The sequence below is a fragment of the Rhinatrema bivittatum genome, chromosome 11 (genome assembly GCF_901001135.1).
Source record: "Rhinatrema bivittatum chromosome 11, aRhiBiv1.1, whole genome shotgun sequence".
Taxonomy (NCBI): Eukaryota; Metazoa; Chordata; class Amphibia; order Gymnophiona; family Rhinatrematidae; genus Rhinatrema; species Rhinatrema bivittatum.
Window position 1 is genome coordinate 55,451,227 of NC_042625.1, and position 15,194 is coordinate 55,466,420.

At 44.7% G+C, this 15,194-nt stretch overlaps 1 protein-coding gene across 12 annotated transcripts in view; it reads left to right on the forward strand.

Annotated features, from left to right (window-relative positions):
• Positions 1–15,194, forward strand: part of CIT (citron rho-interacting serine/threonine kinase) — a 424,741-nt gene that overhangs the window by 250,459 nt on the left and 159,088 nt on the right. For all 12 annotated transcript variants that reach the window (XM_029571779.1, XM_029571775.1, XM_029571774.1 and 9 more), the window contains one exon: positions 9,043–9,138. In XM_029571779.1, coding sequence (XP_029427639.1) covers positions 9,043–9,138 — 96 coding nt within the window. The remainder of the gene's footprint in view (positions 1–9,042; positions 9,139–15,194) is intronic.

A 15,194-nucleotide genomic window follows, 5' to 3' on the forward strand; every position in this document is an offset into this window, starting at 1 on the left:
CATTGCCCCATGTACAAGTCCACCTTGAGGCCTGGCCACAGGTCTCAGTGTCTCCTTGTACAGCATACAGAAATGCGGGTACCACTTACAGCTCACACACCTGCAGGAGCCTACATGATATCCTCCATTGGGACACCTCTTGGTCTCCCATCTGGTCAGATATCAGAGCGGCCACCCCACCTTGTACCAAAGTCCCGGTACACTCCCCCAGGCGCTACGAAGTGCAGAGGGGAGAAGGGAGGGGGGTTGGGGAGTTTTAATTGCACTATTCTTTCTTTTAACAGAAAATAGTTACTCTCCGCACATCCTGGACCTAAGAAAATCCAACTTTCTTTAGACGTCACAGGTACAATGGTATCTTTGGTTACCATCACTCCATACTGCAGTAAGTACATTATTTTAATGTTTCTATGTGCTTTATGGTGAGTCAACATTACAACCCCAAGCTCTGCCGCCGGCACCAGCTTCGGTAAGTGAACTGTCTCTTGCATCACTGTTGGTGAATGCTGTTTTCTCTGCGGAGTGTAACATCATTCACTTTCCTTTCAGTACATGCAAAGAGCTCTCACTTTTTTCAGGACTCACTATACATTTACTAACTGGGATTACTGTCACTGCCATAAATCCCTTCTGTAACACTTCTGGACACCACAGTCTTAAGACCCTCTTGTCCAGCATGCGCACAGACATTCTGATACATTGTTATATGTCCCTGCGCATATTTTCCATAACCTCAACCTTTCAACTTTTCATGGTTGGGCTATGGGGTTTCTTCCCACTATGCATTTTTTCTCATAATTCAAAACTGCTATGGGTTATATTCAGTGACATTCTATACTCAATGGACCTAAGTGGTTTCATTGCTTTCGTCCCTGATTCTTATCCCAGTTCGAACTAGGACCTAGTCTCCTTCGACTCATGCTCGCAATTCCTTAGGGTTATAAAGTTTCTCCTGAAAGCTGTCAACCCATTATGCATCTATTGCACTCCAGCATAGTTTCTCATAAACTTCCTGGACGTTGCACCCATGAGTTATGCCCTTATGCCTTCCAATACTGCTTTTGCAACAATTCTTTGTGCATACAGACAGACAGCATAGGGACAATGTGCTTTCCAACTCATAAGCACACACAACCTCTTAGCTGCTCTGCTAGACAGCTGCGCAGCTCTACCCTTGGCCCTTGTTCACTTCATGCGTCTTTGGGCCACATATCTAAGAGATTTAATGAACGCTCTATCTGACCTTCTCCACGTAGGTTCTATCCTCTCGAATGGTCTCAATTACATGTGTACAGGGCAAATCTTTTAACGCTGAGTTTAACTAAACTTTCCTCTGCGTCTGCATCATTCCATACGATGCACAGGTTCTGCTCCCTACACATGTTTCCTATGCGTTCCCTTAGATGCCTTTTCTTCCATCAAAGGCCTCTTCAATATATCTCTTCTGCTGCCTCTCGTAGCCAGCATTCTTCTAATGTTGAACTGGGATGGGGTTCAGTATTCTTTTCCCCACTCCCTGACTGAGATCAGTATGCTTCCCATACTTCTCAATCCATCATATCAGTAACCTTTTATTCCCTCACCAGTCAGTCCCAAATCATAGACTTACTGATGTTCTTAGGTTCTGGTAGCGTCACAAAACCTTCTAAACATAAATCTTGCCGTTTAATATGGCAGGCTTTACCTCCTGACGCTAAAAAAAAAAAAAAAAAAAAAAAAAGAGGTATTACCCCTTTTACTTTTCCACCATTTTTTCTTACTCCCTCGGATTCTGTTCTCCAGACATCCTCCACATAGATACACCTTTCTCTTAGGAGGTGTATCGTTTTGGGAGTTGGGTTCCCGTTTTCGGTAATCCTCTCTGAGTCGGCTTGCCATGGATTATCCACTGATCAAGCCGCCTCTATTTCTCTAATCACGGAATGAACATATATATTCTCCTTATAAGTCTCATACATTCTACGTTTGAGCCTTTCCATTCCTCTCTTCCACAGTTTGGCAAGGGAACTTCTTTCCCTCTTAATGTCATTCCTGCCAGCAGGGTCCGTGAGTTATGCACTCTTTCCATACTCACCTGACTCCGTTCCTCTGCCACTGAGTAGTTCTACGCATTCAACTTTCTATCCTTTTCAGGTAGATGTTGTATCTCCGTTCCTCAGGAAATACTCTATTAATTTTTCCTAACCTCTCTCTCTCGCCCTAGGGAGAGACTGGGTTTTCCACATTCATGGACAGTAATGCTGCGCTTACATTCTATCTACATTGCACTGCATTCCATGTGAATTCCACTTGACTCTTTCCTTCATGCAAGGGTCAAGCTGCTACTTCCAGTGGCCACACAGACCTAATCCTTCTGATTAAGTGGTCTATATTTCCTTTCCTACCAACAAGCAGACATTTCACTACAACACTGTGGGTATCCACATACTGTTGTGTCCGTCTTAGCCTTAACAGCTTCCCTTTGGTTACTGCTGCTTGTACTTTTTTATCAGGTTGCAGCCTGGAGTCCTCTCCATACCTTCGCAGCCTATTATTGCTTACATTTGACTAGCCGGCATGCTCCATGTTTGGCCAGTCCGCCTACTCTTACTTTTTTCAATTCACTACCCAACATCCTTCCACGAACCCATTATGGTGTTGCGGATGCCCTCCGTTCCCATTTCCACCTCAGTCGTTACGCCTTTGCGCATCTGCGGTGTATCTGGTGCATTCCCGGGCATCCTCAGCTCGGTACTCACCCATTTGTGAGGACTACCATCCTGCTTGTCCTGTGAGAAAGCAAATGTTGCTTACCTGATGTAACAGGTGTTCTCACAGGACAGCAGGATGTTAGTCCTCACGAAACCCGCCCGCCACCCCGCGGAGTTGGGTCTGTATACTTTTATTTTAGTTTCGCTTGCGCTTTTTAGCTATAAGACGAGACTGAGGGAGACACCTGTGGCTCACAGGGATAATTGCAGGCTGGGCATGCTCAGTGCACCCAGTGTGCCAGTGTCAGTCAAAGCTTGTTGAAACTTTGACAGAAAAGTTTTCCGTACAGGGCTCCATCCTCGATGTCACCCATTTGTGAGGACTAACATCCTGCTGTCCTGTGAGAACACCTGTTACATCAGGTAAGCAACATTTGCTTTCCATAGCCTTTTGAAGCCTGTTAGATTTGAACTCCACCTCTGTCATGTTCCCCCCTGCCTCATTCCCCAGAAACCATATTACTTTCTTAATTCCCTTCCCCCTCCAGCAATGTCTCCCTTGCCTCTTCTTTCCCTTCCCCAGCATCCATTTCCCCTGCATCTACCTCTGTCAGGTAATATAACTTGGTGGGAGGAGAAATAAATGGGCTACTGGTAGCAGCAAGTGATAAGAATGGAAACAGAGGTATGTGGATGAGGGATGCTCTGAAGCTGAAAGAATATGAGAAGTAGGCAGAGGGGATGGGACACAAAAGGAATGTATGAGTAAGAGAAAAATTGAGTAGATGGTTAATTGAGGGTTGAAAGATAGGAGAAAACTAGAGAGGATGGAGAAGAGATGGCAAGAGAGAGAAGCTGAGAAGATTTAAAAATAGAGCTGAGGTAGCAAGAGTAATTGATAACACAAAGATAGAAACAGATTAGGGGATAAAACCACATTCTTTCCTCACTCTGCTGGATAGATGGGGGCTAGAGAATTTAATTGGAAGTGGTGTACTTGAGTTTCAGTAAAGGTTTTCACCCTGTCCTACACTGGAGGTTTAAAAATAGAGTAGTGTAGGGGTGGGACTTAGTGATGGTCTGGATTAGAAACTGATTGAGGGATAGACAGAAGAACGTTGTAGTAAATGGAGTTTGCTTTGAAAAAAGAAAGCTTCAATGGAGTGCTTCAGAGATCAGTCCTTAGGCCAGTTTTGTTCAGTATCTGTGAGCAATATTGCAGACGGGTTAAAAGGAAAAGGATTACGCAAAGATCTGCAACATAGTGGACACACTTGAGGGAGCATATGGCAAAAGCAGTGATATAAGAAAGCTTGAGGCTTTATTGGTTATGTGGTAGCTAAATTTCAGTGCTAAAAAATGCAGGTTTATGCATCTTAGGTGCAGAAATCAGAAGGAAGGGGAATTACTGTTGTCCACTGCACAGGAATGAGAGATTCGGGTGAGGTAAGAGGTAGGGAGACTCGTATCAGCACTGGCCTGACTTCCCAGCTACCTCTACTGCTGTTGGTAGTTTGTAGCTCTCCCTCTGACTGGCATAGACTGAGGGGGCTAACTATAAGCCCTTTAAATCATGTGCTCCAGGCGGTATACAATAGAGAGACGAGGTGGGGGGACTTGGAACAATGCTGTCTCAACTCCTGGGCTAACTGCTGCTGCTGGCAGCCTGAAGCTTTGCCCCTGGACTGACGTAGACTGAGGGTACCTAACACAACCTTGTAAATCAAGCATCCTAGGCGGCATTTATTTATTTAACAACTTTTTTTTATATCTGTTTACATGTAACTGAGAGAAATTACAAAAAAAAACAGGCAAGTGACAGTATTGTTCCCCTTTGCACACACCTTTATATGATCCTGAGGAGATGTTGAACATAGTACATAGGATGTCCCTGATAAGAACCCAGGGAGATTTGCAGAGATGACCTTGGAGTAGGTTAGCACCCACCCTACAACAACCAACACCTATGCTAAGACTGTTAATGGAGCTTATGGAAATGTAGAAAAGAGGATTTACATTCAGACAGCATCCAACAAGGCATTGATGTGTGTAGTCTTGGGAAACTTGCTTGATGCGGCGGTTACTGCCCTTAACCATCAAGCCTTATGATTCACCTTTGATGCAACTCCAACATTACTCTCTGTATCAACGGCAGGGGGTGGCAGGAAATTCGAATCAAACAGTTACCAACAAGGGCCCTGAACTTGGTGGTCAGTGAAACAGATAAGTATGGGAAAATAAGTGTGGGAGCTTACTGGGCAGACTGAATGGGCCAATTGGTATTTTTTTGCCGTCGTTTCTATGTTATTAGAGTATACTATCTCCCAAGGATACATGTCCCCCAGAGAAATCTCAGATCAGCCAATAAAGTTCTACTAACCACACCCTCTGTAAAGACAGCTAAACTGACCCAAGTGAGAGAGAGAGCACCATCCTTAGCCGGTCCAACATTATGGAACACAATGCCACTCGAAATAAGACTAATGAGAGATCTAAAGCTCTTAAAAAAAAAAAAAGTTTAAAAACATGGCTCTTCAAAAAAGCTTTCCAAATGAGAGTGGGAAGTAAGTAATACTAATGAACGAAAAAAGAACTTCTAAAACACAGTTAAAAGTCACCGAATAACATATATGCTTTCTTTATTATTTTTTCGCATACTTAAGTATTAATTTAAGAAAAGTACAGTATATCTCATTTGATGGAATTTCCAGTCCATTTTCCATATAGCAATATTATTTGAATCATGTAACAGAAAAATTTATTGGCACCTACTAGATAAATTAGAAACCAAAACAAACTTATTTATGTGCCTATCTGTAAACCATTGTGATGGTATATCACTAAACGACAGTATAGAAAAGTTTTTAAATAAATAAAAAATAAATTTGCTCAACTAACTATGATCACAGCCTGACAGCCAATATTTGCATTGGCATTTCAGCAAGAGCATTGAGGTTCAGCATTGATGCTTTCTGTGATGATCAGGAGCTGTATGGCATCTGTAAGGGAAGCCTTCCCAATTGTACTGCATTATTCAGACCTGACACTCGGAGCCATCAGGTATTCCTATTAAGGCTAAGACTTTAGGGTTGGTACCTTCCCAGGCTTCAGCTCCAGTTTTAATTTCAGTAGAGTCCTGGGGTGCTGCTTACTGGTCTGATTCTGGTTCCAAAAGAAAGCCCGGGTTTCTTTATTAAAATATTAAAAGTAAATAAGTTACACAAACAATTACATGGGAGAATAAAATTAAAATTATGGACATACTCATGGTACTTATTAACAGAGTATGAACCCTACACAATCCAATGATAAACATCTACATGTGTCCAAATTTCAACAAATGTTGTGATTCTATTAAAATGTTTCTGCTGCTACAGATTCTGGTTCCAAAGAATTTTCACAGAATTCCCGTGTTTTATTGTAATTGGAAATTTTTATTGGATGTTCACAAAGAAAACCGTACCATAAAAGGTCAAGTAAACTAACAACCATAGTTTCCATACCCCCCCCCCCCAGTACCACCCACCCACCACAACAGCATGAACTTTTAGGTATCATAAATCCCACTGCATTGAACAGCGAAGTAGTACAAGGATGCGTAACCCAGAACAACACCTAAAGAGCATGCATTGATAAACTAAAAAGAGAAAAAAATAAGTCATAATATTTAGAAACGCTGTCTTGAAGAGAGGGGGCATCAGAATGTTTCCACAGTAAAGCCACCTCGCACCTGGCAGCAACGAAAATCTGTTGACACAATCTTTGTTGATGAAGTGCAAGGCCTTCAACCAGTTTCCCAAGCAGAATAAAACAAGCATCATATACATCCCCCACCCGTAAAATAGATGAAATCCAATCAGCAATTTGATGCCAGAAGGGGACAATAACTACGATGCCACCAGATATGTATGTAAGTGCCCACTTCCCTACATTGTCGCCAACACAATTCAGTTATTGAGTGATACATACGATGGAGATTGGCTGGGGTTAGGTGCCAGCAAAACAGCTTGTAGCAATTTTCTTGAAGACAAGTAGAGATGGAGCTTCTGCTAGCACAGGAGAAAATAGAATCCCAGTCTGCCTCATTCATGGAGACTCCCAAATCTGCTTCCCAAGCCCTCATATAATGAAACTTATTAGGGATGGGCTCATTGAGCAAACAATACACTTTAGAAACTTAGCCCTTCAGGGTATCAACCTAGCTACAATACTTTTCAAATAACGATTTTCCCTGACATAGAGCATTCTTATTCTGCAGCAACAAGAAAAAAATGCCATAATTGAGCATATTCTAAAAAATTCATCCTCCCCATATTATACTTGCTAGATATATCATTGGGAGATAAAAAGGTGCCACTGCAGAAAAGGTGCTCTATGCATGTATGCCAACTGATATCCATGTCTCAAAGCCTTTAGCATGCAAACCAATATGGAAGGACGAGTTATGAAAAAGAGATGTAAAAATATAAGCTGTTACCCACCAAATTTGACTTCCAGTGCGACCATACCCTCAATGTCATTTGTAAAGTTGGAGGAATACAGTACAGAGGACGCCACCCATGTTTTATTGCAAGCAGCCAAGAACATTGGATTGTTACAGCATATAAATGTTTTAAAATAAAATAAATCAGACCCCTTTCCTCCACAGATCAGGAATAGATCCTCATCTGTGAATCAGCCTTTCCACTTTTTGTTCAGAGAATGGCTAAGACCATTTCTTTTAATTTAGAGAAGAAGGTGTAAATGAAGGAGTTTTACTATACACACACTACTCTAATAAGAACATAAGAAATTGCCATACTGGATCAGACCAAGGGTCCATAAGCCCAGCATCCTGTTTCCAACATAGGCCAAACCAGGCCACAAGAACCTGGCAAGTACCCAAACATTAATAAGATCCCATGCTACTGATGCAATTAATAGCAGTGGCTATTCCCTAAGAAAATATTGGCACATCGTGGTACTGCACGATATTTTTAAAGAGCCTCCCCTAATTACGACCTCGCGTGGCTCAAATATTTGTGACCACATAGAACACTCTTACTTTTTTGATGAAAGGGTGAGATCATTGGGTAACCATACTAACCATTCTATGAATTTCAGTCTGACCTGAAAACCAACTCTTAGCATACACCTTTGTGCATTTGGCGCTTTGTACAGTTGTCAGATTTATTTAGGCTATCTGTATCATCATGTGGGTTTGACTCAGTTGATGAAAGCCTGTTTTGTATCCCTGAACACTTGTGAACTGAGGTGCCTGACTTGGAAGGTCATATTTTTGGTGCTGGTTCCTTCTGCCCTCAGTCAGTGAAATCTAAGCACTAGTGACTTACTGTATACTAAGTTTTATTATAATACAATGATCTCACTCATCCCAGTTCCTGCCTACAGTGATGTCAGATTTTCTACCATTGTTTTCCCCTAGGCTGTGTGTTCATACATGTGAAGAAGCACAGTTTGGATTACAAAAGACCTCTTATCTTTTATCTGTATTGGACCAAATCCCTTAAGAGATTGAGAACATAAGAATTGCCAGGCTGGGTCAGACAAAGGTCCATGGAGCCCAGCATTCTGTCTCAGACAGTGCTAATGCAGAATACAAGTACATCTAAATTTTTTATTTGATCCCTTTGGGGCTAGGATTGGTATAAGCAAATAATTTCCAATTTGCTAGGAGATTGTATCTCCTCTTATGCCAAGCAGATCTTACTTTAGGCAGATATCTAAAGGGAGGTGGCGACAGAGCCATGTCAGCATTGGTGGCTCAAGTTGCCATTGTGGTGATTTTAGAAGGCTGTGACATAGAATTCAATCCATTTATTTATTTCCCCTTACTGTATAGGCACTGACTTCTGATGTGCCAGTAGGTTTTGCTAGTTTGTGTTCTGGAGTCTCTTTAAGGGGTAGAATCCATCTTCATCACACACAAGACCAGTATATTGTTTTGGGCTGTGTTCTCAGGAAATTTGTGTAGTCTCTGCATTGGTGGGCTTACTGCTTCTGTTATCTCCTCTTTAACTAGGATTTGCCATTTGTGATTAATCCTGCTTGTCCTTGGACAAAACAAAGTTGTTTACCTATAACGGGTGTTCTCTGTGAACCACAGGTTCATCAGCCACCACATTACCATCATTCTCCCTTTATGGATTTGATTTGTTTTAAGATGATATGTAAGACTGAGGGTGCATGCTAGGAAAAACCTTCTATGCTTTCCAGAGCTCTCTAGGAATACTCTACATGGCTGATTGCCCTATTGTCCACAAAGAGAACATGTTGCAAATATGCAATGTTTTATTACTAACTGTGTGTTTTCTGTTGTACCTGCCTGACAAAAATCCTTTATTACATTCAGGAACTGGAAGAAAAACACCGGGAGGCCCAACTAGCAGTACAGCGACTGGAGATGCATCTGAAACAGAAAGAACAAATCTATGAGGAGAAAGTCAAAGTAAGGAAAATTCTTTACACATCTTCAGATCCATATAATCTTCATAGAGAAGTTTTGCATGCAAATTTTTATGCTTTTTTTTTCATATGTAGTTATACTTTCCTTAGCATTATTGGACAGGTTTTCATTATGAGAGGAATATTAACAGCTCTGCCACAGTACTGTGCTGAGTAAGCTCAATAGTCCATCAAACACTGCATCTTCTCTCACAGTGGTCAATCTGGTCATTTGGAATGACCAAGTACCTCCCTGCTGCTCACTCCCAGAAGTAAAAGATTGTGAACCCCAAGTCTTTCTGGCTAACAACTGTTAATGGATTTATACTCCAGGAACATTGTAAATCCAGCTATTCTATTAAACTTGATCGCATCCTTCAGGAACTAACTCCTCAGCTTAATTGTGCATTGACTGAAAAATGGCTTTCTTAGATTGGTTTTAAATCTGCTTCTAGTTAGTTTCATGGAATGTTGGTAGTACTATTTGAAAAGGAAATAGCTTTCCTTTTAACTTATTTCATTCCACATGTGAGTTTATAAACCCTCATTACAGACTCTCTCATCTCTTTGGCGAGCTGAAGAACCCTAACTTACCTTTTTTTCATAAGGGAGCCACTCCATCCCCTTTATCTTTTTTTTTTTTTGCCTTCTCTGTACTTCTTCTAGTGCTGCTGTATCTTTTTTGAGATGATAGGACTAGATCTGCACACAGTACTCTAGCTGCGGTTGCACATGGATTTTTATTGAATCATTATATTAGATTTATTCTGTATTTCTTTCTGAATAATTGCTCTTATTCTATTTCCTGTTTTGACTGCTGCTGTACACTTAACTGTTACTTCAGTTTATTGTCCACAATGACTTTCTGAGTAGCAACTCGTAATATGGAACCCAGCATTGTGTACATATAGTTTGGATTATTTTTCCCTGTGTGCATCATTTTGTATTTGTGCATATTAAATCTTGCAAGGCTTTTCTTCTGTTTCTCAATCTGCTCATCGATGGATTCAGATGGTGCAAGGATCGAGGACCATGCTGTTTCTGTGAGGAGGAGAGCTCAACCTCCCCACAACCCAAGGAAGCCCTGGAAGACATAACCTCCCCTCCTGCTTGCCAGTCTTGGCAGTGCTGTCTCCTTGGAGAGAGGGAGAGCAGGAGCCTGGGCTTAGCAGCTTGCTGCCACACCTCTGTGCCATGCTCATTTTTGGTTGCCCATGACACATCGATGTTAGGACCGCGTTAAGGACCAGGCACACCATTGTGCACCATGGTTACCCTTGATGCTGTCTAGGTGCGTGCCATAGAGGCCTTCTGTGCCGTCTGCATTTTTGGAAGTGGAGTCTTGCTGCACCAGCTTGGACATTGATGTGGTGGAGTAGCAGCGCAAACTGATGCCATTGATCAAGGCTGCGATGCCACCAATACTGCGATGCCATAGACACCATGATGCCATTGAAGCTGCAGTGCCCTCAGTGCTGCGGCACCATTGAAGCCGCAGTGCCCTCTGCCTGCGGTACTCCTGATATCTGCAGGGCCCTTGAGACCCATGGTGCCATAAACGCCATCGACGCCCTCGACCCTATCAAGGTACGTGGCATGGCCACCCTCGAGGCTGTTGAGCTTGAAGCGGTAGCAGACCCTCGATGCTGTTGAGGTGCTTAGCCTCGATGCTGTGGCAACCCTCTATGCTGTCGAGGTGTGTAGCATTGAGACCACTGCCGCCCATTAGGTCATCAAGGTGCATTTGGCTTTGATGCTAGTGCAGGCCTCAGCCATCACGATGCGGTGCTACTCTGATACCATTGATGCTCTCCAGGCCACCGTGGAAGCCTTGGGACATCGATGCTTCTTGTTCCCACCTCAACATCATCGAGCACCACTGACCAGGTGCTGGCTTTGTTATTGAGTGCCCTGATTGTCCCTGAGGCCATCGACTGCCGGGAAGCCCCCCCGTGTGACCCTGCAGCCCTTGGGTGGCAGGGGTTTTTTTGACCTGGAACTGATTGAGCACAGGGGTTGCCATCTATTCGAGGCACCCTGATAAGCTGGGGCATCAGAGAGCAGTGGTCCTGTGCCCTCAAGGCTTCTTGGTGTCCTCTACAAGGTACTAAGGAGCTCTGTGCTGTCCTTTCACAGGCTGCAGCTATTGGAGCCTTAATACTTGCAAAACTCTCGAGCTTGCTGCATTGATGCCATCGATGAATAAGTGAGCCGAGGGGAGCAGTTGATGACTCTGGCAGTCATTGGTTCCTTTGGGCATCGGTGATCTGTGTATGGGTTGCAGGGCCTCTCCCTGCAGGTGCCCATGGCCTCCTTGGTACCACTGGTATATTGATTCCTTCAGGCACCACAGTCTCTATTGGGGCCACCGGGCGGTCAATGTCAAGTGCCATCAAAGCCATGGGTGCAGAGTTGCTGAGTGCCTTTGTTGTGGCTTTGTGTTGGTGAGTGTGAAAGTGCCATGGGTCCTATGGGCACTGTCACCACTGTAGGCACCAGTGGCTGCAGTTGAAGACTGCAGGACATGACCGCAGAACCCCTTGAGCATCTTTGGTCACCAGGGACTTCGTTGCCGTCGTTCCCTGAGGGAATCGAAGGTGAGCCATTCCAGATGCAGTTCAAGGGCCCACCTCTTGCAGTTTTATCAGCTTCTGGAGGGGATGACGACATAGACCTCCACCATGCCTTACCCAGAGCACCAGTGTTTCTGGGGATGCCGTTGTAACTCTGTTCTTCACGTCACTGGAGTTAGTGTTTGTGCGCAACATGCACAGTTGGGAAAGCTAGGCATCTACTCCAAGTGCCTCGGGCAATGGCAGATGGCATTCTCCCTGTCTGTGCTGTCCTCAGCCATACCAGGGTTTTGCCATCGTCTCGTCACGATCCCAGCCTCCTTGTCAGTTCTGCACCCACACTGTGCTGAGGAGCACTGGTGGGGGAGGTGTCATTACGTACTCTGTGCTTTGTCATGGGGCAGCATGAGCCACCAATTTTGGCACATGGTGCACTGTCCTAGCTGTAGCGTGGGATTCTGCCCACAGGCCCGGCGCATGAGATCAGAAGTATACAGCCATCCGTAGGATGGGATACCACTGCATGAAGTACCGCTCAGCGTGCTTTTACAGCAGAGGGTTCGTTCCTCTGGTTACTCTCTGCCGTCTGGGTGTCTGTGTGTGTTTTTCCCTCTGGGCAGACACAATAGGATTGTGTTCCGCAACCACAGGACTGACCTAGGACTGCGTTCCTGGTCGGACCCTGAGGGGTGTAGACATTGGGAGAGTAGTTCAGGTGTCCTCTTCTCCCTCGGCAGAAGAATGTTTCTTTCGACCTCTCCCGGGTCCAAAACTGAGGACACGGGTGAGGCTTCTCTATCCCTTGCGGGGTTTTCTCTCAGTTCTTGAATCAGGTGCGTCTCCTTGGAGGCCAAGGCTTGGCAGCAGCTGTCATTGGCCCGTTCTCACTGGGGCCCCTTCATGGATTACGGTGGCAAACTCCCCCATCCAAAGGTGGCTGCCTGTGATGGATTACGGTTGCTTCAGCAGCGATTGTGCCTCAACTTTCCCCTGGGGAGTTGAAAGGTCTTTCGGGATGGGGAGGCCCTAATCTCATTGCTTCCCTCTCCCTTCTGGAAGGGGGGATTTGACTGGGCTCCCCTCTGGATGCCTGACTGTGCATTCTTTTGAGGGGGGTGTACCTTGTTCTTCTTCTGTTCCCAGAGAAGGGATTGCTCTGCTCTGGCTGCTGTTCATTTATGGTTCTTTGCCAGCCTCTAGAACCGGTTGAGTGGAAGTGCTCTCCCTCGGTTGCACTAAGACACAGCAGGTCTATTCACAAGGGAGCCTGTCCAGTATGGCTCCCTTGACCCTCCAGGATTTCCTCTGCTCCGGACTCACTTTGGTACCTGCTGGCTTCTTTGGGCATCTTTTTAGGGACCGCTATTGCCAGTCATTCTTGCCTGTGGGACCCTCCTCTGTGAGGAGAGTTCTAGTCTATAAAATGGGTGAGCATGCTTTTCATCCTTTCGCCATGTCCATGACTGAGGGAGTTGGGGCCAAGTGACCCCACAACAGAGGTGCTGCTCTTGCTCGCAGTACCATGCAAGCTATTCTCCTCTTTTTTGGGCTCACCCTCGCTGCAACATTGCTGGACTATGTGCTTCCTGGGGAGAAAGTTTATGCACTTCTGGTGCTGGGGTAGTGATATCTCAGCCAGGTGCTTGGCAATCAGTTCCAAGATTGCCCTGGGCCTGGTTTCTGGTCCAGTAATGAAATTCTGTTCTACCGAGGTTTGCACATGCGACTCCCTGGCTTCTAGTGGAGTTTTTGGGATTTCTTCCCTTGGGTATTCGTTCACATTTTTCACTGTTCCAAGTTGGCTGAGAGCTCTGTCTCTGTGGGTAACTCCCGGCTGGATCGGCAGTGAGTTGTTCGCTTGGGGTTGATAGATATCCTGGTATCTTGTGCTTGCCCTGGCAGCCCACCAGTCTGCCTCCTTGTGTTCTTCGCTTCTTCTGACTTCCAGTTGGATTGTCAGGGGAGGGGAGGAAGGGCTAAGGCATTCGTGGTATATCTTCTGTATACCTGCAGGGCAAGATACACCCACATTTTTCCATATATTTTTGCCATGCTCTGGCGAATACTGCTTTTAGTTTTTCTCATTGCTCTAGGTTATCCAAAGGTCCTTCCTGCTCTCCTGTGCTATCCTGTGCCAGGATAGATGAACTTTTCTTGACAGGTGTTCTTGGATGAGCTTCAGGCCTATCTCATCTCCCTGTTTGGGAGTTTTGGGCTACAGGTCTGTTTCACGGATTGCCCTTCATCCCCTGAAACCCTTGGCGCTGTCCTGCACGGTCAGCTAGATCTGATGCTTCAGCATGCAGTGTCTTTCCCAGGCCCTGACATGGTTCACTGCTTGTTCTTCCAAGAGTTGTTTGGGTTTCTTCTGCCCATTATACCTACCAGCCAAACCTGGGCACTCTTCTGCAGAAACATTTGATCCTTCAGATGTCAGCAGACTGCAGTTTCTCTCTGGGGGGTGCTTGGGCTTCATTTTTTCGGTTGGTTTTGTTCTTTTTTAACACCGGAAACTGTGTGGTCTTCTTCCAAGAGCTTTTCTCTTGTCTAGACCTCTGGGTTCTTCCTGTATCCATTAGGTTCTAGACCCACTTTTGTCAGGTTACTTATCAGGAACCCTGCTTGTACTGTTTTATGTGATGCGGAGTTTGCTTCTGCTTACGCTTGCATCACTCCTCTGCCTTAGTCTTTTCTATGCTTTTTCTTTGTAGAAACCCAACTCTTCTCCAGCCTGGACCCCTGGTAGGTCAGCTGCCTCAAGGCAAAGGAGAGAGATAGTGCTTCAGCACTGTGCGGTTTCCTGCTTTGCCTATTTGGACAGCCTATAGCTAGGGATTCACCCATGTGTGAGGAATACCATCCTGCTTGTCCTAGGAAAAAGCAGAGTTGCTTACCTGTAACAGGTGTTCTCCTAGGACAGCAGGATGTTAGTCCTCACAAAACCCACCCACCTCCCCTGGGAGTTGGTTTCTCCATGTATTGGCTGTCATGGACTAAGGTATTCTGCCTAGGGGGCAGGGTGATGAGTACAGCTGCACATGCTCAGAGCATGTTCAAGAGTTCTAGAATCTTTGAGATCAAAATTGCGTGCTGGGCTCCATCCAATGATGTCACCCATGTGTGAAGACTTACATCCTGCTGTCCTAGGAGAACAACTGTTACAGTAAGTAGCTCTGCTTTCCTTCTTTTAGTTTGGTAAGACCAGATGAGTATGCAAGCATTTATTTTATGTCAAAGGCCCGGAATTGTGGAAGTCTGCCTCATTCACTTTTAAGGAGAGCTCTTTTTTTAAAATTCAGAAAGTTGGTTAAGAGCTTTCTCTTCAACAGGCTTTTCCTATACAGATTTGAAGAGCAGTTCAAGCATGTTTAATGGCATTTCTTATACATATTTGAATAGATTGTGTTCCATTTTGGCACGTTATTAAATATTTGATGGTACTTCAGTTGTACAAGTGATTAGAGCATTGTTTAATGTTTTGTTTGTT